The sequence below is a fragment of the Mesoplodon densirostris genome, chromosome 5, assembly GCF_025265405.1.
Source record: "Mesoplodon densirostris isolate mMesDen1 chromosome 5, mMesDen1 primary haplotype, whole genome shotgun sequence".
Classification (NCBI taxonomy): Eukaryota; Metazoa; Chordata; class Mammalia; order Artiodactyla; family Ziphiidae; genus Mesoplodon; species Mesoplodon densirostris.
In genome coordinates, this window is record NC_082665.1 from 117,616,198 (window position 1) to 117,639,605 (window position 23,408).

At 38.4% G+C, this 23,408-nt stretch overlaps 1 protein-coding gene across 4 annotated transcripts in view; it reads right to left on the reverse strand.

The window, feature by feature from the left end:
• Positions 1 to 177: 177 nt before the first annotated feature.
• SENP5 (SUMO specific peptidase 5) overlaps positions 178 to 23,408 on the reverse strand; it is a 42,639-nt gene continuing 19,408 nt past the window's right edge. For 2 of the 4 annotated variants that reach the window (XM_060099347.1, XM_060099344.1), the window contains exons 3-10: positions 21,786 to 21,891; positions 21,487 to 21,625; positions 21,173 to 21,220; positions 18,944 to 19,021; positions 9,518 to 9,655; positions 6,323 to 6,406; positions 4,365 to 4,415; positions 178 to 3,514 (exon numbers count right to left, since the gene is read on the reverse strand). In XM_060099347.1, coding sequence (XP_059955330.1) covers positions 3,404 to 3,514; positions 4,365 to 4,415; positions 6,323 to 6,406; positions 9,518 to 9,655; positions 18,944 to 19,021; positions 21,173 to 21,220; positions 21,487 to 21,625; positions 21,786 to 21,891 — 755 coding nt within the window. In that variant the 3' untranslated portion in view covers positions 178 to 3,403. The other 2 variants (XM_060099345.1, XM_060099346.1) reach the window with 2 other exon arrangements.

Here is a 23,408-nt window from a genome sequence, read left to right on the forward strand (position 1 = left end):
GAATTTGTAGGATGCAAATACAGAACATTTCCATCATTGCAAAAAATGCTCCTAATGGACAGGGTGGGCTGCTTAGAGCCCACACTGGTCACTGTTAATAGATGAGCCTTTTCGTGACTGGTATGTCACTGGGAAAAATTACCAGAGTACATTTTATCCAACACAAGAGAACACACATTTATAAAGGCATTTAGTTTATTTTTCAAAAAAATATTTTTGCTAGAAGGTTTGAGTGATTTTTTACATGATCACAATCTTTAAATAATTTTTTTCTAACCAAAAGGTACCATTTAAGTGGACAGCTTGTCTAGATCTGCTTTTGTTAACACCCAAATACAATTAGCACTTCTGATGGCATTCCCTAGGTCTTCTTAATTATCTACAGGCCAGGAGGCAGAGCCTAGCACATAACAAAGTATGTGCTTTACACCTGCTGATTAGTTCAGTTGCCTAACAATTAAGCAGAGCAGGTCATCAGCAGGATATCTAATTCACACTATTAACACACTGGTTCTCGCCTGAAGAGTCTGATTCACCCAGAGCTCCCAATTATTCCTTCTAACCCAGGGAAGTAGCATACCACAACTGCAGAGAAAAGGGGCAGCTCAACTTAGGCTAGTGCTGGCTGTGTCCCAGTTACGTCTGTTATTTTGTTCCAACTATGAATTCAAGGTGACCAATGTTAATCATATTCAATGATAAGTAGAAAATAAAATGCAAAGCCAAAAAAAATGATTTGGGGATTACTGGCAGCAACTGCTGCTTCTCCCTTCCTTAAGTGCATCCCTTCCTTAAGAGAAGGTTGGTTCTCTATGATTCTTGAGAGAACTAAAAGTTGAACTAAATCTACATTCATTGCTATAGATTTAACAAAAGGATAAAAGCAACTACAGACTGGTAAATTTGCTGATGGAGAGGACTGAGCAGCTTGTTGAAGGCACATCATAAGCAGCTTTTAGTCTGATAAGGCCTGCCCTCAACCCCAAAAGCATAAGGTCTGCCCACCCTGAGGGCACCCAAACAACTCAGTGCCAAGCTAGTGAGAGTAAAACAATGCCTGTCTCTTCTACCAACAGCCCAGACTGTATTTCCAAAATTTCTGTTGCAAGGAAGCCATTATTGCAAACATCAGGATAAAGGCCATTCTAAACTTAGGGCTTGGGCTAAATAGAGGTTTGCACCTAATCACAAGATGGGGGAAAGCGACTATGTGTGCTGAAGCAAGTTTCGTGAACAACAGAGAAACATTTTAACCAGACTTAAAATACTTGACATTTAAGCGAAAGCACGCTGGACGATGTACCTCAAGGTGCCCTACTAAACTGGACATGAAAGGCACCCTGGACTTGGGACAGCTCACCTTAGGTTCTCTCTGCCTCCCTGTTAAGAGCGTGACCATTTCTCAGAGTGGAGGAAATGGCAACTGAAACTTCGGGCATTCAGATTTTGGCCAGAACACAATTCTGTCTCTTCTGTATGCCTCGTTCTGTCAGAGAGTGAGATACGAGATACAGAGCTCTGAAGTGTAAGACATTTTTAATCAATAGTCTAGTTACCCATTACCAAAAACAAAAAAAAAATGGCAAATGTCTTACATACAGGTTTGAAAAATCTCATGTTTGTATAATTATGCCTGAAAACCTCAAAGAAGACACCCAACCCATTTTGTCACCTTTCCTAATGCTGATACAACCCTACCTGTAGCAGCACAAAGTGCCTCTAATATCAGTCTTTTTAATGACTTGAAGCACAATAAGAAATACTGACCTGGTTTTATACTAAGGAGTTTGAGTCTGAGGGACCAGGAAAGTGCTGGGGCTGTTTACAATGTAAACACTGGTGTTGGTGCTTGGAATGTCTGGGGATGGGAACCCTGCATGTAAACATGTTCTGACTCCGCCCTCAACTGCTGGCAGTCAGCCCTACCTTATGGCCAAGTTAAACTGCACATTTTAGCTTTTTATTTTCAACACCTCACACCTAACAAGGCATAAACCGAAGCATCTTCTGCCATTTACTTGGTATTTTTCTGTACAAGCTTCTGAATTTCTTGTACACACATTTGTTGTTTTTCCTCCCCCAGTTCAGCAAAGATGTAGTTTAACATGCATCTTTCCTTATTTCCTTTCCTTTCCAATATCACAAAACTTTGTTAAAGACGCAAGATCCATTACCTTAATCCTAATGCAGCCAAGGGTACTAATCAGGACAGGCCCACTTATGCCTTCCCCCAGGAGATGAGGTTCATGGAAGCAAAAACAAGGACTCGTGCTAGAGTCTCAGGGTTGGTCAAGCAGAGGCAGATGAGCCCTGCATGCTGCTGAGATCACTAGAGAAGAGGGAAAAAACTCACGTTTGCTGTACTCCCCCCGTTTCAAGTCTCCCTTAATACCTTTCCTGTTCTCTCCTCCCCACCCACGTGCAAAATACCTGAAGTCAGTCTTCAGTTTTGAATGTTTATATTTTAAATACCCTTGAAATAGAAAGGTATTTGGCAAATCTTAATTTCTTCCATATGGGAAACAATTAACTCTTAGAAAGGCTGAATTCTCATTTGTTTGACCACTAGTTTTGACAGGTATTAATTTTTTAATGGGTCAAAACCAGAAAAATCCAGGGAATCAGTGTTCCAGCAAAAGCCTTTGTAAGATTAAAGCATTTATTATAAATGCTTCTTAAAACCAAGATTGAAATCTCTCATGTGTGAAGATAAATGGACCCTCAAGGTCGCTGTCTTTTTCTCATACCTTAATCAACTCTTCCCAAAGCAGGCACTGTGCTTACAAGTGTGCCTCCATAAATAGAACATACCAGTCAGTTTATGACCACTTCCTTTTCACCCTTCAAAAGGAATGTGACTCACTTGGAGAGGGAAGTCAGTGAGAGGTGCTGCTGGTAAAAATAAAACAGGACTGGCTTTGTCCGAAACCCCTTCTAGCTACCCTTTATGCCCCAGGGAACATCTACTATTCTCAGAGTTACGTTGTATCAAAAACATCCTGCATTTTTAGGTTCTGGAATTAAAATTTAAACCTGTATTCAGTTCACATCTAACTAAGTTTCAAAAGCTGCACCAAATCTACTAGGCTTTTTTTTTTTTTTTTTTAATACTCTGCACTGCATGCTCTGTCTATATGCATGCGTTTGGATAATAAATATTAAATATGGGGGGACACACACACACAGAATTCATAAAATTAAAAATGAAACCAAACTGAACATTAAAAAATAGTACATAGTAACTAGGGAAATGAGTCAGGGCAGAAAATAAATTTGAGGTAACAACAGTGGCCCAACACCACTGATCTGAAATATCTGTAAAACTTCAAATAAGTGTTTGGAGATTCAAGTAACAAACCATCTGCTCCAACTTGGTCAGACTTCCCAGAGTCCCTGCTGAGTTTCAGTCCATGAGCCGGCACTCACACAGCTCCTTGTAAATCCTCTTCCGCACTCGGGGCATGTCTTCTTGGGAAAACTGGAAAGGCTGCTCTAAGGCGAGGCACTTGCAGTACTGCAAAGGTCCCAGAAACACCTCAGTGGCACGTGGAGGTAGGTACCAGCCTAATGTGTGTTACTAGATGCACACCTAATAGCAGAGGGCCTAAGGCAAACGTTGAAGTTTGTTTAAACTCGTAAAACTGTTTGAAAACATCTACCTCCAAATTATGGTCAATTTTCCAGGCAAGTATATGTCTTGGGATTCTCCCTCCCTCCCCACTCAATACTGTGAAAAGCAAAACCGACGAAGGGGCTCCAATTCTTCTCAGGGTGAAACCTGCTGAGAATGCAGCCAGACCTAACATGGCCTTTATGTGAGAACCTGAATTTGTTTACAAACGTGAGTCATATGAGTGAGCCCATCTTCCAAGATCTTCGGAAATCTCTAAATTCATGGATTATATACTATAATTTCCTTCATAAATGTATAACCACTTTTTCAATAGCCCTTTGAGACCTAAGATCTACAAGCATGAGAAAGCACAGTGCCCTTATTTAAAATCTAATTAGGTTTTACTCTGTGGTTAAAGACCACCTGCCAATGGTTAGAAAAATATAGTTAATACTACCAATGCCAAGGGTCTATGAAACAGACAAATTCACGTCAGTCTCCAATGTGGCTTACCAAAAGCCTCTGATAAGACATGGATGATACCAGTTATTCATCCTCAGCCTTAGGTGATTCTTCCTAATAATAATATATGAAAATGCAGAAACTACTGCTTCCCAACAACAAAGGAGGGTAGGGAGGAAAAGTGTTCTGTTATCTGTACCTAGTACCTGTATACATCAGAGGGATCCCACTTCTCCTCCCTAAACCCAATAAATTTAATTTATAAGTACTGAAAAAACTGTTTCTTTACCTGGAGCACAAATACTCCACAGTCACTGTCATTTTTCTGTTGTGGAATACACTAAGGGGAAAAACAAAACGATCATTAAAATAAAACCAAGTATTCCTCTTCAGATAAGAAAAGCTGTTTTTATGGAAAAATGAGCGAGATAGGAAACTTGTCTGTATCCAAGACAGCTGGTGTGTACCTCTGGTATTCAAAGTGTTTGAGTTTATGGAGGCATCTGGCCATGAAAAGAGCTATCAATCAACCACAACTTAGAACATTTTGCCTAAATATGAGAAGTGGGAAATCAAATAAAATCCTATTTTAAAACTTCCATTTGGATAATTAGTTTTGCTATCAATTCACTGACAATGGAATCAAAATGGAATTGTGGATCAGAGACCGCAGCGCGTGGCCTGGACTCTGAATACTTAGTAACAATGCTGCTTGGCAGTCTTCCCTTTTCATCTCATATTTCACAACTCTGTCCTATTCTTTTAAAGACATGCTAAAGGTAAGCAGTATGTTTTCCAAAGAACTGGTTACTGTATTCTGCCTAAAGTGTTGGAATATGAAAGATCCTGATTAAATTTAGAATACCTGGATATACTACTGGGTAAATTCAGAATATTCACAAGTTCAGTTCTGGTTTGAACTAATATACTAGGTTATTTAAAACACAAAACGTAAGATTAGAAGTTAGCATTTAGTACAGTTCAAGGATAAACAAATAAGCCTTGTCCCTTTGGGTTTGGGTTAAAGGTTTATTTCAAGACCCTGCCTTTTTTTTTTTTTTTGTGGTATGCGGGCCTCTCACTGCTGTGGCCCCTCCCGTTGCGGAGCGCAGGCTCCGGATGCGCAGGCCCAGCGGCCATGGCTCACGGGCCCAGCCGCTCCGCGGCATATGGGATCCTCCCAGACTGGGGCACGAACCCGTATCCCCTGCATCGGCAGGCGGACTCTCAACCACTGCGCCACCAGGGAGGCCCTACCCTGCCTTTTTAACAGTGTCTAGACTTGAGTTCAAAGACTTCACTCTGTCAATAGTTTTGATGGCCTTTGGGGAAGCTCACACCTAGGATTCAGTTTTCTCATCTATAATAAAGAGCTTCTTATCCCTAAATGACCTGCCTACCTTACAGATTGTAAGGATCAAAAGAGATCATACATACAAAAACACTATGAAAACAATGCAGTGCCCATAGAACGGAAGACACTGATATTTGTGACAGGGTTAAGAGGCTAGGCCTGCTCACTCTGCCCCTCACACAGCTTTTATGTCTATGGCCAAACATAGTGCTGCTTCTAAACTGTTCAGACTGAAGCACTCAGGCCACTTGTCTTCCCCAAATGCCTGGAAAGCAGCCCAGTGCACTTGCTCCCTTAGTGAATCCAAATAGTCATTTCAGTATTTCTCTGGGTCTATATGAGTCATCTGGAAATAAGAGCCATGAGGCAAGAGGCAGGTGCCACCAAAAAAAATTTTTTTTCCTTTTTTCAACAGAGCAACTATATCATCAGCAGCTGCCCCCAGGATGAAATGACTGAATTTATTTGCCCCAGCAAGGCAGTGGGAAATTGGGCAGCCAGGTGACGAATACTGAACTGAGGTTTACTCTGAGCTGCCTCCCTGCAGCCTCTAGGCTCCCTGTTGGTATCTTCATGATCAGTCTTCATGTGCTTTTTTTTTTTTTTTTTCTTTTTGCGGTATGCGGGCCTCTCACTGTTGTGGCCTCTCCCGTTGCGGAGCACAGGCTCCGGATGCGCAGGCCCAGCGGCCATGGCTCACGGGCCCAGCCGCTCCGCCGCATATGGGATCCTCCCAGACCGGGGCACGAACCCGTATCCCCTGCATCGGCAGGCGGACTCTTAACCACTGCGCCACCAGGGAGGCCCCCTTCATGTGCTTTTAAAGACACCCACCCCTTAGACAATTCCAGCCCCTTGACATGCCTGGGTTTTCATTTTTATCACTTACTTACCTTGGTAACAGCAGTCTGCCAACCCTGAAGAAATTCAGGTCTATTTTTTTCTCTGGCTTCAGTCAGCAAATACTTTCTTATATTCTGGTTAAAAAGAAACCACAACACAGATGCTGTGTTCCATCAGTTGGTGAAAAATGGAACCTGCCCGCAGCAGACAGAAGCAAAGGAGGAGGCTGTGGCCCCACCACTGGGCAGAGTATGCATTAAAGATTGTAAAGCTGGAACTTGATTTCAGACCTTTTTCACTTTATAGAGTGAAGGACTCAGACCTTCTGTACTGTATGCACTTAGACTGTGGACACTGGTATATGCTTTAATTAGATCTTTTTATGAGATGGTCAGCCTTTTCCAGGAGTAAGTCAACTTGCTGAATTTGAAACTTAAATAAATACTGGCAAAACAAAAAGAAAGCCTTAATTACTGCCAATGCCCAACACAGGGAAGGAACCCATGGCAGAAATCATTAATAACTGAAATGAAATTTAAACATTCTAGCCTTAGATATACTCCATGTTTTTGAGGGCTTCAGGTAAAAGTATCATTCAGCTTCTAGAAAGTGATACTTAAAACCCATCCTGGATACTAAATACAGTGAAGTCCACTGCTGAAATCTCTACCAAGATGAAGCCTACTGGAGTTCCTAATTTTCCCTTATGCCCTCCACCTCTTTGTGTATCTTTCTCTGCCTATCTTTTCTAAGGGTGAAGTCAGAGGTTACATGAATTAAATTAACCCCCTGAAGGTGGAGCAGGAGCATGTATGTACATGTAGAGATACAAGTATGTGTCTGTATATACATACATACATATACACATACACATATCTGCATATTCATATTTTCTTTCCATATATGGTATCATTCTGCAACTTGATTTTCCAAACTCAGTATGTCTTGGAGATCTTTCCACATTAGGACACAAAAGATCTACTATGTTCTTTTTAACTGCTATGGTCAGTTTAATATTGTGAATATACTACAGTGTATGTATTTAGCTATTCTGTTAGTAGAGCTAAATTTAGGTTGTTTTGACTTTTCACTATTATCAGTAATGCTGCAATGAACATCCTGGTGTATGCCCCATTCTTGTGTGCATATACAAGTATTTTTATGTAGTATGTACCAAGAAATAGAACTGGTATGTAATAGGATATGTGTCTTTTTAATTTATAAGGCACTTAGAATTGCTTAGAATTGCAATTGTTCCCCAAGTGGCTGTATCAATTTATACACTCCACCAGAAATTGAGAATGCCTGTTTCTTACACCCAGTTTAGTAACATTAAACTTTTCCTAACATAATAGGCAAAAAATGGAACCCTGAGGTACTTTTAATTTGCATTTCCCATATTTCTGGTGAGGCTGAGCATCTCTCCATGTGTTTAGTGGCTATTTGCATTTTTCCTAAAAATCACTTATTTTATCCTTTGTCCCTATTAGATCCTTCTTTTTCTTATTCATTTGGAGTTCTTTTTATATTCTGGATGACTATTATCTATGTCACAAACATTTTCTCCAAATCTATCCCTTTTAACTTTATGACAGACAGAAGTTTTAAATGATGACACGGTCAAATTTATCAATCTGTTCCTTTATGTCTTTTGCTTTTTTTGGTCCTGTATAAGACCTTCCACACTCTTTTGTGTTTTATATTTAGGTCATTATTCCATCTGGAATTTGTTCTTATAAATAGTAGGAAACAGAACCTGTATTTTACTTTTCCAAATAGAGAGCTAATTTTCCCAATGGCATATATCGAATAGCCTGTCCGTCCCCAACTTTATTATATACTAAGTTCCCACATAGACATGAGCTACTTCTAGATTCTCTATGCTGTTCCACCAATCCACTTGTCTATTCCTAAACCAATATAATTAAAATAGCTTTAATTTTTAAAACTTTGTGACATGGTTTGACATCTAGTAGACCAAATATTCCTTTGTTCAGTTTTGATCTACTTCAAAACTATTTTAGCTGTTCATGCACATGAATTTTGCAATATGAATTCTAGGATGAGCTTATCAGGTTTCATTCAAAATCCTCCTGGGCAATTGATTAGGACAGAAATTAGTTTATACTGGTTTAGGGAGAATTAATCTCCTTCCGATACTGAGTGTGCCTGTCTTCCCATCTATTCAGATTTCCTTTAAATACTTTTAGAGTCTTCATCTCAAAGAATGTCCCCAATTTTTTTTTTTTTTTTTTTTTTTTTTTTTTTTGTGGTACGCGGGCCTCTCACTGCTGTGGCCTCTCCCGTTGCGGAGCACAGGCTCCGGACGCGCAGGCTCAGCGGCCATGGCTCACGGGCCCAGCCGCTCCGCGGCATGTGGGATCTTCCCCAACCGGGGCACGAACCCGTGTCCTCTGCATCGGCAGGCGGACTCTCAACCACTGCGCCACCAGGGAAGCCCTGTCCCCATTTTTTGTTAGTGTATATTCCTGGGTAATTCATGTCTTTGCTTTTTTTTTTTTTTTTTTTTTTTTGCTGTACGCGGGCCTCTCACTGCTGTGGCCTCTCCCGTTGCGGAGCACAGGCTCCGGACACACAGGCCCCGCGGCCATGGCTCGCGGGCCCAGCCGCTCCGCGGCATGTGGGATCCTCCGGGATCGGGGCACGAACCCGTGTCCCCTGCATCGGCAGGCGGACTCTCAACCACTGCGCCACCAGGGAGGCCCCCATGTCTTTGCTTTTGAAAATGGAATCTTTGTTTTCATTTACATTTTCTAACTGTGCGGGAGAATCAGGAAACATACTGATTTTTCTTGCTTTGTATCCCACCATCTTATTGATCTCTTATTAACTGAACTCTAATATTTTGCCAGCTTTTTCTCTTGGCTATAATACATTCTACAGAAGTTATTTTGAAGATACAAGCCAATTTTAGCTCTAAGAGAAACCAAGGAAAATGATTTCTATCCACATTCAAAATGTAGTTTTAAGGGAAAGACAGAAAAAAATCTGATGAAATCCAAAACAGGGCATGTATCTCAGAGAGGGATCCAGATCGTGGACAGCTACCTCTTCCCACCTGGAGATTCCTCTTGTCCTTTTCTCTGCCAACATTTTTGACATGACATGACAGAAACTGATCATCTGTGGTACTGACTTCTGCTGTTCTATCCTAGAGCTGAGATACCACCTGGTCAATCACAAAATAAATGGGAAAAAAAGGGGGGGGCAGAATATTAACTTACCTCTACACAAAACTTAAAATGAATGCCTTGGGAATCATAAAATGAAATAATTCGATTAGAGAGTGTCACAGTAATGAGAGACCAGTGGACTTCCAGGTGAATAGGAATCAACAGAAGACTCTTTTTAAACAAATCCACCTGATCAAGAAAAGAAAAAGAAATGTAGCCGTCACCACAGGCTTTCCAAACCAACAACAAACAGCAGCTTCCATTTACTGACCTTTGACCTGTCCAAGGTCATAAAACTAGGAAGTGGTGAAGCCAGAATCTGAACCCAGATCTTAGTCTAAAGCCCATGTTTGTAACTAGTAAGCTAAAACACACAACAAGAAAATTGAAGATACAGAAAGCACTGTTTTCCATTTAACCTGCTAAACCTGTGCTTATTAACTACCTAGTATGACTTAGCCCCTTATTTTTAAGCCTAACTTATTTTCTTATACACATATTTGACCTAGAATAATTTATTTAGGAAGGAATTGTGGTATTAGAAAACAACATAGCCTTGCAATATGATCACAGGCTCTGAAGTTAAGTCTGGTCAAGTTCAAATTGTAGCTCTGCCACTTATTGGCCAGATGACTGGCAATTTTCATAGCTTCTCTGTGCCTTGATTTCCTCAATTATAAAATACAGATAACAATAGTACCCACCTTATGAAGTTGTTGAGAGTGACAATAAATGTAAAATGCACAAAAGTGTGCTTAGCAAATTATATGTAGCCAATAAATCTTAGCTGTTATCATTATCACTACCTCGAATCTCTCAGATGTCGAAACTGAGAAAAAGAGCCTTGATAATTCTTCATGTCCTTTACATCCTCACTCAACCCTTCATATCGTAATACATATCGTTTAAAAATCTAGAAATATTCACTATACAACTCAAAATCCCAGTTGTGGATTGGATGATAAAGTAGTAGGTACTCAATAAACATCTGTAAAAGAGTGAGTGGATTTTTCTCAGGTGTTTTTTGTATTTTAGTGATTCCCTGGGTTAAAACAATTAAGGGCTATTTTCTTTTTTAATTACTTATTTTATTTTATTTTTGGCTGCGTTGGGTCTTCATTGCGGTGCACATGCTTCTCACTGCCATGGCTTTTCTTGTTGCGGAGCACAGGCTCTAGACACAAGGGCTTCAGTAGTTGTAGCATGAGGGCTCAGTAGTTGTGGCTCACAGGCTCTAGAGCACAGGCTCAGTAGTTGTGGCGCATGGGCTTAGTTGCTCTGCGGCATGTGGGATCTTCCTGGATCACGGATCGAACCCATGTCCCCTGCACTGGCAGGTGGGTTCTCAACCACTGTGCCACCAGGGAAGTCCCTACAGGGCTATTTTAAACTAGATTCTTAGAAACTATTTCTCAAGCGTTCTTTGCTTTCTGATATTCAGATAATGTCCTGTTCTACAAGAATATTCTACCAGTCTACATGACCTTGTAACAAACCACTTCTGCTTTTCAGTTTCTGTATCCATAAACCTGGGAGGTGAGGTGGACAGGAAATACTAAATAGGACAATTGGTCCTTTCCAGCTCAAAAATTCTGAGTATCTAAAACAAGAAATCATATTTAAAATACAGCATTAAATGAGACCAAATTTACATTTTTCTCAAAAAGAAACTTTTTTCTTAATTATATATCAATTTAAAAATAAAAGTAGCAAAATACAGATAAAAAGATATACTTCAGTTTGTCTTTCCAGATCTTTTTCTTCTTTTTAATATATTAATTTTCACACACGCACACACACAACCTTATTACATATATGTAATTAAGAATGATGTGTGTGGAGTGACTAAGATAGAAAAATAGAGGATGTGATGATGAAGAGTCTGGTTAACAGGCTTTCTTGGATTGAGAGATAATGTCTAAACAAGACTGAGTTTGGAGCACATTTCTTCAACATGTGTAGGTTAAAGGTTTCACTTGTCAGGTGGAGTGTGTATTGAGACTGTGTATTGAGTCTTGTGTATGAACAAGAAGGTAGGCACAAAGCCCTCTGGTTATCAGAGGATTTAGCTTCAGGAGAAATGGGGGGTTATCTACTCTAGATGGCAAAGAGTTGGGAGAGGCTCATGGGCTTGGCATGCTAATAAGGTAGAATTAGAAGATGAACTTTTTTTTTTTTTTTTTTGCGGTACGCGGGCCTCTTACTGTTGTGGCCTCTCCTGTTGTGGAGCACAGGCTCCGGACGCGCAGGCTCAGCGGCCATGGCTCACGGGCCCAGCCGCTCCGCGGCATGCGGGATCCTCCCGGACTGGGGCACGAACCCGTGGTCCCCTGCATCGGCAGGCGGACTCTCAGCCACTGCGCCACCAGGGAAGCCCCAGAAGATGAACTTTTAAAACGCATTGTTTACAAAAATCTTTCTCACTGAACTATGCCCTCTCTGTAGGTATTTAAAAAGTTGGTTTCTCATTTGCATAATAAAGTGGAGAGCTAACAGTGGGAACTTATCTAATTCAAAGTTAGTACTTAAATTTCTAAGAAAAAAATATCTGAAACAGTAACAAGTTCTATATTGCCAAAAACTACCGGAAAAAATGAAATATAATGCATTGATTTGGAGATAAAAAGAGCTTCAAATACATAAAGTACTTTAAAACTGTAGAAAATATAGTTCAAAATGATGAAAGAAGAAATGATGAAATAAGAATATGCTACAGCAGGAGGGACAAAAAAAACAACAAAACAGAACAATGTGTGTGGTCAATTGTATTACTGATCTCAATTATTTGGTGTCCTCCCTGTAAAAGGATTATACAGAACTACCTATTACCATGTGGCTTCACTGCCCCTTCTGGGGGAAAAATGTAGTCCTATGATTCACTGTAAAGAGAAATGAATTTATGTCATTACCAAGCTGAAACTTCAAGAGCCATCATGTGGACCTGAGACTGACATGTCTGAAGATTAGGTGCTGCTCCTTCAGTTTGGGTCCCATTAAAGGAATAAAGGTAAGACAGGATCATCTCCTTAGATATAGGGAAAAGCATCTGATAAAACTCAACATCCATCTATGATTAAAAGCTCTCAGCAAACTAAGAATAGGAGGGAACTTCCTTAACCTGATAAAGAGCATCTAAAAAAAACCTACAACTGACATCATAAACAGTAGTGAAAAACTGAATGCTTTCCTCCTAAGATTAGGAACAAGGCAAAGCTGTCCTCTCTCATTACTTTTATTCAACAATGTACTAGAAGTCCTAGCCAGTGCAATAAAGCAAGAAAAAGATGGCGTATGATTTGGAAAGGAAGAAATAAAACAGTCATTACTTACAGACATGACTTTCTATGAAATTCTCACAGAATCTACAAAAAAGCTCCTAAAACCAGTGAGTTTGACAAGTCACAGGATACAAGGTCAATTTACAGAAATCAATTGTATTTCTATATACTAACTGCAAACAATTGGAAGATAACATTTAAAAAAATTCTGTTTTTAGCAGTTTCATCAATATGAAACACTTAGGGATACATTAAAAAAAAAAAAAAAGAGCTCACATGCCACAATTAAGGAGCCCAGTGGCTGCAACTAAGGAGTCTGCAAGTTGCAACTAAGGAGCACATGTGCTGCAACTAAAGGAGCTGGTGAGCCACAACTAAGGATCCCACCTGCTGCAACTAAGACCCAGCGCAACCAAATAAATAAATAAATACATGCAAGACCTGTACACTAAGATTTATAAAATATTGCTGAGAAAAATTAAAGACCCAAATAAATGGAAAATACACCATGTCATGGGCTAGAAGACTTAATACCATTAAGATGTTCATTCTCCCCAAATGAACATACAGATTAAACACAATGCCAATCATAATCCAGCAAGATTTTTTTTTTTTTTTTCTTTTTGCGGTATGCGGGCCTCTCACTGTTGTGGCCTCTCCCGTTGCGGAGCACGGGCTCCGGATGCGCAGGCCCAGCGGCCATGGCTCACGGGCCCAGCCGCTCCGCGGCATATGGGATCCTCCCAGACCGGGGCACGAACCCTTATCCCCTGCATCGGCAGGCGGACTCTCAACCACTGCGCCACCAGGGAGGCCCCAGCAAGTTTTTTAAAAGTAGAGATTGACAAAATGATTCTAAAATTTATATGAAAATGCAAAAGGACCTAGAATTGCCAAAGCAATCTGGAAAAAGAAGGCTAAAGCTGGACACTTACACTGATTTTAAGACAAACTGTAAAGATAAAGTGATCAAGACAATGTGGTATTAGCATAAAAACAAAGAGATCGATGCAAGGAAACATAAAGTCCAGAAACAGACCCATACATATATGGTCCACTGACTTTCTACAAAGATGCCAAAGCAATTAAAGTGGGAAAGAGAAGCCTTTTCAGGAAATGCCAATGGAGGGAAAAAAAAAAAAGAACCTTGATCCCTACTTCATATCTTACACAAAAACTGAGATGTACCAGAGATGTAAATGTAAAACCTAAAACTATAAAGCTGTTAGAAGAAAACATATGAGGCAAGTATTTTTTAGACTGGATACAGAAAGCAAGACTATAAAAGAAAAAAGTAGTATGGTAAATTAGATTGCATCAAAATAAAAATCTCCATTCATCAAAACACATGTTTAGGGACTTCCCTGGCGGTCCAGTGGTTAAGACTCCACACTCCCAAAGCAAGGGGCACTGGTTCAATCCCTGGTCAGGGAACTAAGATCCCAAATGCCTCACGGTGTGGCCAAAAAAAAAAACAAAACAAAACACACATTTAAGTATAAAAGCCACAGACTGAGAGAAAGCAATAAAAAAGTATAGATCTGACAAAGGACTTACATCCAGAACTCAGTAATAAGTTCTTTACTACAGAACTTTTCATTTTTTAAAAAAATTAATTTATTTATCTATTTTTGGCTGTGTTGGGTCTTCATTGATGCATGCGGGCTTTCTCTAGTTGCAGCGAGCAGGGGCTACTCTTCATTGCAGTGTGCGGGCTTCTCACTGCAGTGGCTTCTCTTGTTGAGTAGCACGGGTTCTAGGCACGCAGGCTTCAGTAGTTGCAGCACGCGGGCTCAGTAGTTGTGGCTTGCAGGCTCTAGAGCGCAAGCTCCGTAGTTGTGGTGCATGGGCTTAGCTGCCCCATAGCATGTGGGATCTTCCTGGACCAGGGATCGAACCTGTGCCCCCTGCATTGGCAGGTGGATTCTTAACCACTGCGCCACCAGGGAAGTCCCAAAACTTTTCATTCTTATCATTCAACCATTTTTCTATTGAGTTGGTGAGGTCTATTTCTTATTGATGTGTAGAAGCATTTTATATATTTAAAAAATTAGTTCTGTGATGTGAATTGCAAATATTTTTTCCCAGTTTACTGTTTGCCCTTTTAGGTAATTGAATTAATTCATTTTTTTAAATGTCATCTGAGCTTTAAGTTATACACAGAATGGACTTTGCTACTCTGAGATAATTTTTTTAAAGTTCTGCTATGGATTTCCTTTGTACTTCCACTGTTTCACTGTCTTGTTACATTCAAATCCTTGGTCGTTCTGTAATTTATCTTAATGTAGTCTAATTTAGTGAGTACTTAATTCTTCTTTCATTTTTTCTTTAATAATAATGCATTTATGGCCATTATTTTTTCCTCAAAACAGCTTTCATTATGTTCCATAGTGGTTGGTAAGATGTGTATGTGTTCCCCTTTCTATCCTTTTCTAGACAGTTTGTATATAATGTCATTTTTTATTTTCTTTTAGACCCAGGGGTCATATCAAGGGTTTATATCAAGTGCAATTTTTTAATTAAGATTTTTTAGTCATCTTTTAATATTTATTTTTAATTTAACTGAACTGTGGTTAAGGAATAGTGTAATAATTTTCTTTGTGGCCAAGTACATGGTCAATGTTTTACAAATGTTCCTTAGGTATAGGAATAAATGTATATTCTCTTTTTGAGAGGTATAAAGATCTAGTATATATCTATTAAACCAAAAGCACTGGTTGTATTATTTTTTATTTATGATCTTATTTTTTATCTACTAGATTTGTCCAACTATGAAAGAGGTCTCCCATTATCACTATTTACCAAGGTCTCCTAGCTTTTGTAATCATTGTTATATCTCCTATGTATTGAAGTTTTATCATACAGTGTACTTTTCACCTTAAATTCTACCTCATCTGCTGTTAATACTGCTATTCCTCCTTTTTGCTTGCCACTCCTTTCTTTTGGTTTGCATTTGCCTAGTACCTCTTTACCTGTCACTTTACTTTTAAGCTTTCTTTTTCATATTATTTTATGTTTACTTCTTATACACAGCATATAGCTGGATTTTCTGATTTAACCCAATCTGAGAGTGTCCAGAGGATGGAACAATTTAATTTATTCTATTTAATGAAATGACTCACGTATTTATACTTGACTTTATTCCTTCATTCTAATGTTTATTATTTGGGAATTCTTCCATGAGTGTATATTTTTCCATGCTATTTACAAGGCATACCTTGTTTTACTGTACTTTGCAGATACTGCATTTTTTATAAATTGAAGGTTTATGGCAACCCTGCATAGATAGTCTATTGGCACCACTTTTCCAACAACATTTGTTTACTTCATGTCTCTGTGTCACATTTTGGTAATTCTTGCAATATTTCAAATTGTTTTATTATTATTTGTTATGGTTATCTGTGATCAATGATCTTTGATATTACTGCTACAACTCACTGAAGGCTAAGGGGATGGTTAGCATTTTTTTAGCAAAAAAGTATTTTTAATTAAGGTATGCACATTATTTTTTTAGACATAATGATATTGCAAACATAAGGGACTACAATATAGTGTAAACATAACTTTTATACGCACTGGGAAACCAAAAATTCCAGTGACTCACTTTATTGCAATATTCACTTTATTGTGGTGGTCTGGAACCAAACCGACAATATCTCCAAGGTATACCTGTCTAACCTTTCTCTAATCCATACTACATATGATCATCTTTCCTCAGCTATGTAACTTTTCCTGGTTAAGTGGCATCCTATTATATGTATGTACAGTTTTAATTTGACCAATCCCCTACTAATTAGTTGTCCTCAATTTTTCTAATATAAACACCACCACAGCCCATCCAGTGGCACAAGCCACATACTCAGAAGTCATCTTTCACACTTCCTTCTCCTTCATTCCCATAACCTACTCATCACCAAGTCCTGTTATTTTACTCCGTAGGTCACACTCATATTTGTGTACATCTTCCATCTCTACCATTCTAATTTAAAGTATCATCAATCTGCAGTGGCCTCCTGTTCTACCCACATCAACTTTGCTCCCACCATTGTCCATCTTCTTCAGTGCCACTAGAGCAGACTACAAATTGGATGTTGTCACCTACAACGCTTCAATAGATTCTTACCCATTTAGGATAAAATTCAAAACACAGACCTCAAGGCCCTGATCTCTGCATCAGATCCACTTTATGCCACTCTCTTCTTTGCTCTGCATTCCAGCTACACTAGTCTTCTCCCATGCTTCTACCATCACAATATAAAAATGATGACCACTTAATGTGTGTTTATCACGTGCTTAATGGTTTACATGCATTATCTCATTTAATCCTCACAAGATAAATAAAACTGATATTCCTATTTTATAGATGATGAAACTGAAGCTTAAAGGAATTAAGTAATTCACCCAAGGTCTTACAACCAGTTAAGTGGCTGAACCAGGATCTGAACCCAAAAAATCTTATATGTTCTGGTATAATGTTGTAAGTCATAATTCTAGTTATTACTTTAAAATGTATATCTCAGAAATAACTAAATTTCCTTGTCAATTGCATTATTATGAACTTTCATCAAATCTTTAACCATGGTCATTTTTAAGTCTTTTGTCATTTACAGACAGTTCTGGGTGGACTCTGATTCTTTTGCAAATATGCTCCTATAAAAGGGTTTCATCTTCAAGGAATTCATGGAAAAGACTCTGACAAGTACAGGTTTCTGGTAACCTGGTAACTGACTATGCTGCTGAACTGAATGAATAAGCATTTTCAGAACTCCAATGGAAAACTGATGACTCATAAAACTGCTAACAAAAGATCAAGATAAAAAAAATTAATTACATGGGACTGAGTGAACTGATGAGGATGATTATAATTTTTGTGACTTTGTTTGAATAAAAAAAAAAATCCCAAAGGACTCAGGGGCAAAAAATATACAAATCAATTTTCACTGCAAAGTAAAGGAGCTGTTACTGTGGAGGATTACTGGACTGAATGTCAATATTATGACACAGTATGAGTGTGTTTTGTGTTTGGTAATTGCAATCATTGTTGCTTTTGTTGTGGTCATCCATTTACAATGCTTGGTGTCAGTCTATTTATCTCTTGTAAAAATAAAATACAGTGTGTGTGTGTGTGTGTGTGAGAGAGAGAGAGAGAGAGAGAGCGAGAGAGAGAGAGAGAGAGAGAGCGAGAGAGAGAGAGAGAGAGAGAGAGAGAGCGAGAGAGAGAGAGAGAGAGAGAGAGAGAGAGAGAGAGAGAGAGAGAGAGAGAGAGAAGGATCTGAACCCAGGTCTGAATCCTGAGATCATTATATCTATTTCCCCAGATGTGCACTATTCAACCACATTTAGTTTATCTTGCCACTACTGATGATGCCTTGAACATATTACCTTATAGCAATGTTCAATCAGGTGTTTGTACTTTGCAAAAAATTATTTCCACCCACAACTATGTAAGACAAGACTTACTCCTAATTTCTCTAACCCGTCCAGTATAAAAAGTGAAAAGCTACAGTATCTCTAGACCTATGACTGTGGATTTTGAACTTGTTGGTAATTTCAAAATATCAAAAATAGAATATAAATATAGGCTTTTAAAATAATGTTTCTGACAGTCAATGAAGACTGAGAGAAATTAAGGTTGGAAAGTACCTTAGTGATTGCTCTAATTTATCATTTTGTTTTATAAATAAGCATCTGAAGCCCAAATTAAGTGTCTTGTCTAAGTTGTACAGCAAGCTAATAGCAATGTCAGAACCATGAACTTCCAATCCAGTGCTTTCTGTTATAGCAGATTCCAATGAACTGGATAGACTCAAAAATTTTACTAGTGTCTTGTCTTTCAAGCAAAAAGATTCCTTTGCGATGACCTAGGGGGTGGGATACGGAGTGTAGGAGGGATGCTCAAGAGGGAGGGGATATGGGGATATACGTATGCATATGGCTGATTCACTTTGTTGTACAACAGAAACTAACACAGTATTGTGAAGCAATCATACACCAATAAAGATCTATAAAAATAAAATTAAAAACTAAACATAATCAAATGATGATGATATTAAAAAGATTCAAAAGAAACAAAAAACTTACATTAAAAAGCCTGTTTCTAATTAACATCATAATTGGCAATAAAGTCAAAGTGGCTTATCATCTGCATTTCAAATTTAGAATAAAAAAGAAATTTAAAAAAAAGAAATAAAGAGAATACCTTTTTAGTCCATCTTTTTACTCCATTATATCCTTTGGTTACCAGCTGTCTATGAAAAAAGCTGTTGAAGAAGTGAACCTAGAAAGACATCAAATACAAGCACTCAGATTATATTAAGCTGTGCCAAGGCTTAACTTCACAAGGAAATGGAAATTTTAAAATCCCTGAATGTAAGATGGACCAAAAAATGAGGAAAAGTTTCTTCTTAAAAATAATGACCAGAGCTTCCCTGGTGGCACAGTGGTTGAGAGTCTGCCTGCCGATGCAGGGGACACGGGTTCATGCCCCGGTCCAGGAAGATCCCACATGCCGCGGAGCGGCTGGGCCCGTGAGCCATGGCCGCTGGGCCTGCGCGTCCGGAGTCTGTGCTCCGTAACGGGAGGGGCCGCAACAGTGAGAGGCCCGCATACCTCCCAAAAAATAAAAAAATAAAAAATAATGACCAAAGCATACATTAACCAGTTCAAAGAAGACTGTTTCAAATTTTCATTAGGATGACCTTACAGATGTGGTTGGTCTATAGTCAGAACTGGAATGGGGCAGTAATTACCTGAATCCAATCAAGTAAAGAAGCAACCTGATAAATCTCGTCAAATCAGGTGATAAAGTTGAAAGAGGCAATGAAAAAATCAGGTAACAATTACTTTGAACTCAAGGGATGTGGAGTACAAAACTAACCCCATCTGAAGGATGCGGATTTGGAGACTCCTATAGTCATAACAACTATAAAAAGGCTTTAGCATGATCATTTCTAGCACTGAAAAAATTACCCTATTCGTATGTAGCACCATGTCCTGCATCCTTGGCTTTTTCAAAATTCTGGCTTATAAATGAGTATCAGCTCACCTGAGACAGTAAACATACTATGGTCTTAAAGTGTTCACTCAGTAATTTTGACTCACTTGAGATGATAAAACTGTTCCCTTAGTGCTGAAGTTCTCAGGGTGTGGTCATCAGACCAGCAGTATCAGCATCACCTGGGAACTTGTTAAAAGGGAAATTCTCAGGCCCCACTCCAGTCCTACTAAAGCAGAAACTATGAGGGCAGGGCTCAGCAATCTGGTTTCTGAGGATTCTGATGCACATTTGTTTTGAGAATCACACAGTTTAAGATATCAATAAAAAAGGCTTGTAGTAGCTATCTCTAGACAGTAATCCTCAAACTTTGAGCCCTTCAGAATCTGCAGGGCTTGTTAAAACACAGACTGCTGAGCCCGCCCCACATCCAGTTTCTGATTTAGTAGGTGTCAGTTGGATCCCAAACTCTGCATTCCTAGTAAATTCCCAGGTGATGCTGATGCTGCTGGTCTGGGGACTATACTTTGAGAACCACGGCCTTGGTTAAGTGTCCTTTTCATCCAATGAAGGTTTAGAATTAAATGTAGTGGTAATGAAGGGAAATTATACTCTTGAAATTAATACTTTTATGTTAAAAATCATCTGGTGTTTAAATCTAAACATACAGATGTATGTTTAGATTTCTGATGATTAAGAGAATTTGACAAAATAGAGAATCTGACAGATTAGCTTCATGATACCAATTTAAAATATATAACAGATTTTTTATTTTAAGTGGAAAGTTATGACATTTTGTCTTTATTAATAAAGTGTTAGAATCTGAGATTCATTATATTTACCTGTAAATTATTAGATTTATAAAAGTTTATAAAGTACTTGGAAAGGTTTTGCTTGTTGAAATTAAAGCCTCCCCATCAGGCAATGTGAGTACTCAGAAAGAAAATTTAATATATTAAATTTTAAAAAATAGTAACTAAGCTCTTGAGGGAATTTTAGAGTTTAAGGGGGGTTAGTTTGTATTTAAACTGAGTATCAAAGATTAACCCAAGAAAAAGTGAAGATGAATACTACTTTACTACATTTTTAAAGGGAGTAATACATTAAGTTAAATTTTTTTAAGTTAAATTTAAAAACTCAAAGCAAATAGTCCTTTTTGTGCATCTCCCCACTAAAGAAAAAAAAAAAGCCTCTTCAAGATATCAAAAAACACACCCATTCTGAAATAAATAAGCAGGAAAACACTGGCATCATGACTTTCTTATGCTGAAATGATTTTATAGACCTTATGCGCAATCCTAGCACACAGCAAGACAAAAATCTCCTTTTAAAAATCTAAGAAATATCCAATAATTACATAAAGTTAAAAAAAAAAAAAGCTTCTTCCTTTAATACACAAGGACCCTTTCTCCTAAAGAGAAAGTTTTCACTTACTTTGTCTGGGACTGCATCCATTATCAGCTCACCGTACATATTAATGACCTATAAAAAAGTCAACATAAAACCAGCTTACTAATAACCTTATGCAATTCAGAACATCCACTCAGAATGAATAACATATTGCTACTGCTAACAGTAATCAAACCTTTCCAATACTGTACTGGGTTAGTGAATGAGTCACTTCAGTAAGGAATAAAGAATCCTTGATTCCAAAAGATAATTGTGAGGCCAACCTAGAGGTTATTAATTACATTTTATTGTCCAACATCCTCTGCAACTTCCATACTGAGAATATACAATACACTAACCTGGTCATTCAGCCAATTCTGACCATCCAGGGTTGCCAGATCATCCATATCCAGCATGTGCTTATTGTAGAAGATGCGGAAGTTGCATTTTTGATGTCTGGCCCGATAGTTTGTTATCTCCCTATTGATAAAAGGTTTTCTGAAACAGAAATATTTTGAAAGAAAAAGTAAAAAAAAAACCACGAAACAAAAGTTCGACTCAGTTTATTGCTAAGTATCTTTTTTTTTTAATCAAGAGAAAAGTCATATAAGCCAATAATTTTCTTTTCAATGGCTTAACTTAAGCATCATTGACAAACCTATTAGAAAAGTCTTCGTTAAAGACATCTTTTAATCTTCCAAGGACATCTTTTTCACTGAGTGGGACCAAACTGCCATACTTCTTCATAACCTCATCTAGGAATCCTTAAATAAAGGAAGAAAGAAAAATTAAGACGGAAAAGCCATTTTCAGCAAAGTCACTGTCCCATTACTTAACTTATACACAACACTTAACATACATTTAACCTACATTACTAAATGCATTACAAAAAGAAATCTTTTAAAAGTTATATTTTGTAAAAAAAACAATTAAATGGATCAGGCCCTCACCATTCCAATCTAGAGAGAAATGCTCTAAGGCATCATTTCACATTGGATTTTTAAGCTACTGATGCATTGTTAGAAAATGGATAGCTGAAACTAAAGACTGACATTTTTCAGTATCTTAACCTTGGAGAAGAATCCTATCTCCCAAAGGTAAAACCTAAAGGGTTTAATCACCTAGTTAAATGTGTCTATCACATTTGGTAACTGAAGAAATTATCTTTTTAAAAATCACAATTAGAATTGTTGAGATCACTGTCATTGTATCTATTATTTGATAAAGGTGTGAAATTTCACATCTCATAACAAGGGACATATACTAAGGCATTTTTAATATACAATTTGATAGTTATTTTAATACTCATGATACTGCATAACCCTATGAGGTGAGCTTAACCCTATGAAGCGAGCTTAACCTTATGAAGTGAGCTTAACCTTATGAAGTGAGCTTAACCCTATGAAGTGAGCTTAATTGGATAACAGCTGGTGAGGCATGTTTTAAAAGAGGAAACAGAATTAAAGAATGACTTCTTGGCCAGGATACAGGCTAGTCTTTACGTCAACTTAAGTAATAGGTATATGCATTTTAATGGTTTCCAAGAGGATCCACTGAAGAAATATACCTAAAAATACGCTCGGAAATAAAACCAGGCCATTATTTCTAAGTAACTACAAAGAAGCTGAGGGAAGGCTTAGAGGCTCACAGAAGTGGAGATATGACTTAGGCTATCCACTGATGCTGAGTGGGGAGAACAACAGTCTGGCTAACCATCGGTCTGACAGTTAAGTCTACCGAGTTAAGATGGAAAAAATGAGGACTGTTAGTCACTTATTTTACCCAGCCCCCTTTCTAACTTCAAGAATGGCCTCTGCTAAGTATCTATATGAAATGGACAGGAATGATCACAACACAGTAACTGTCCTGGAAATGGAGTGTTTTGTATGGGGGAGGAGCAGGCAAATGTGTGAAAAATCTATTTTCCTCCTGTTAGTCTCCCACCGGAGTAGCTCCCAACTTGAAAGGCTTAAGAGTACAGTGAGCAGGAAAGGGTTGCTTGCTTATGTGTGCTCCTGGTCTAGGCTTTAGGCATACAGAAAACAGAAAGGGAGTCCCATGTTCCAGTTTAGTCAGAGTAGGAAATGATGACTTGGGGCTTCTACACTAGGAATCCATTCGGCCTTTGTTTGCCGATAGTGTTTACTATACCATATCTTACAGTTGTCTAAGCATAGTCTTGTGTCTACATGGGAGAATGGACCCAAACAGAAGATAGGGACTCCCAACATTTGAGAAACTGAATTTAAGGAACAAATTTTATACAAAAATATTGCCCCTA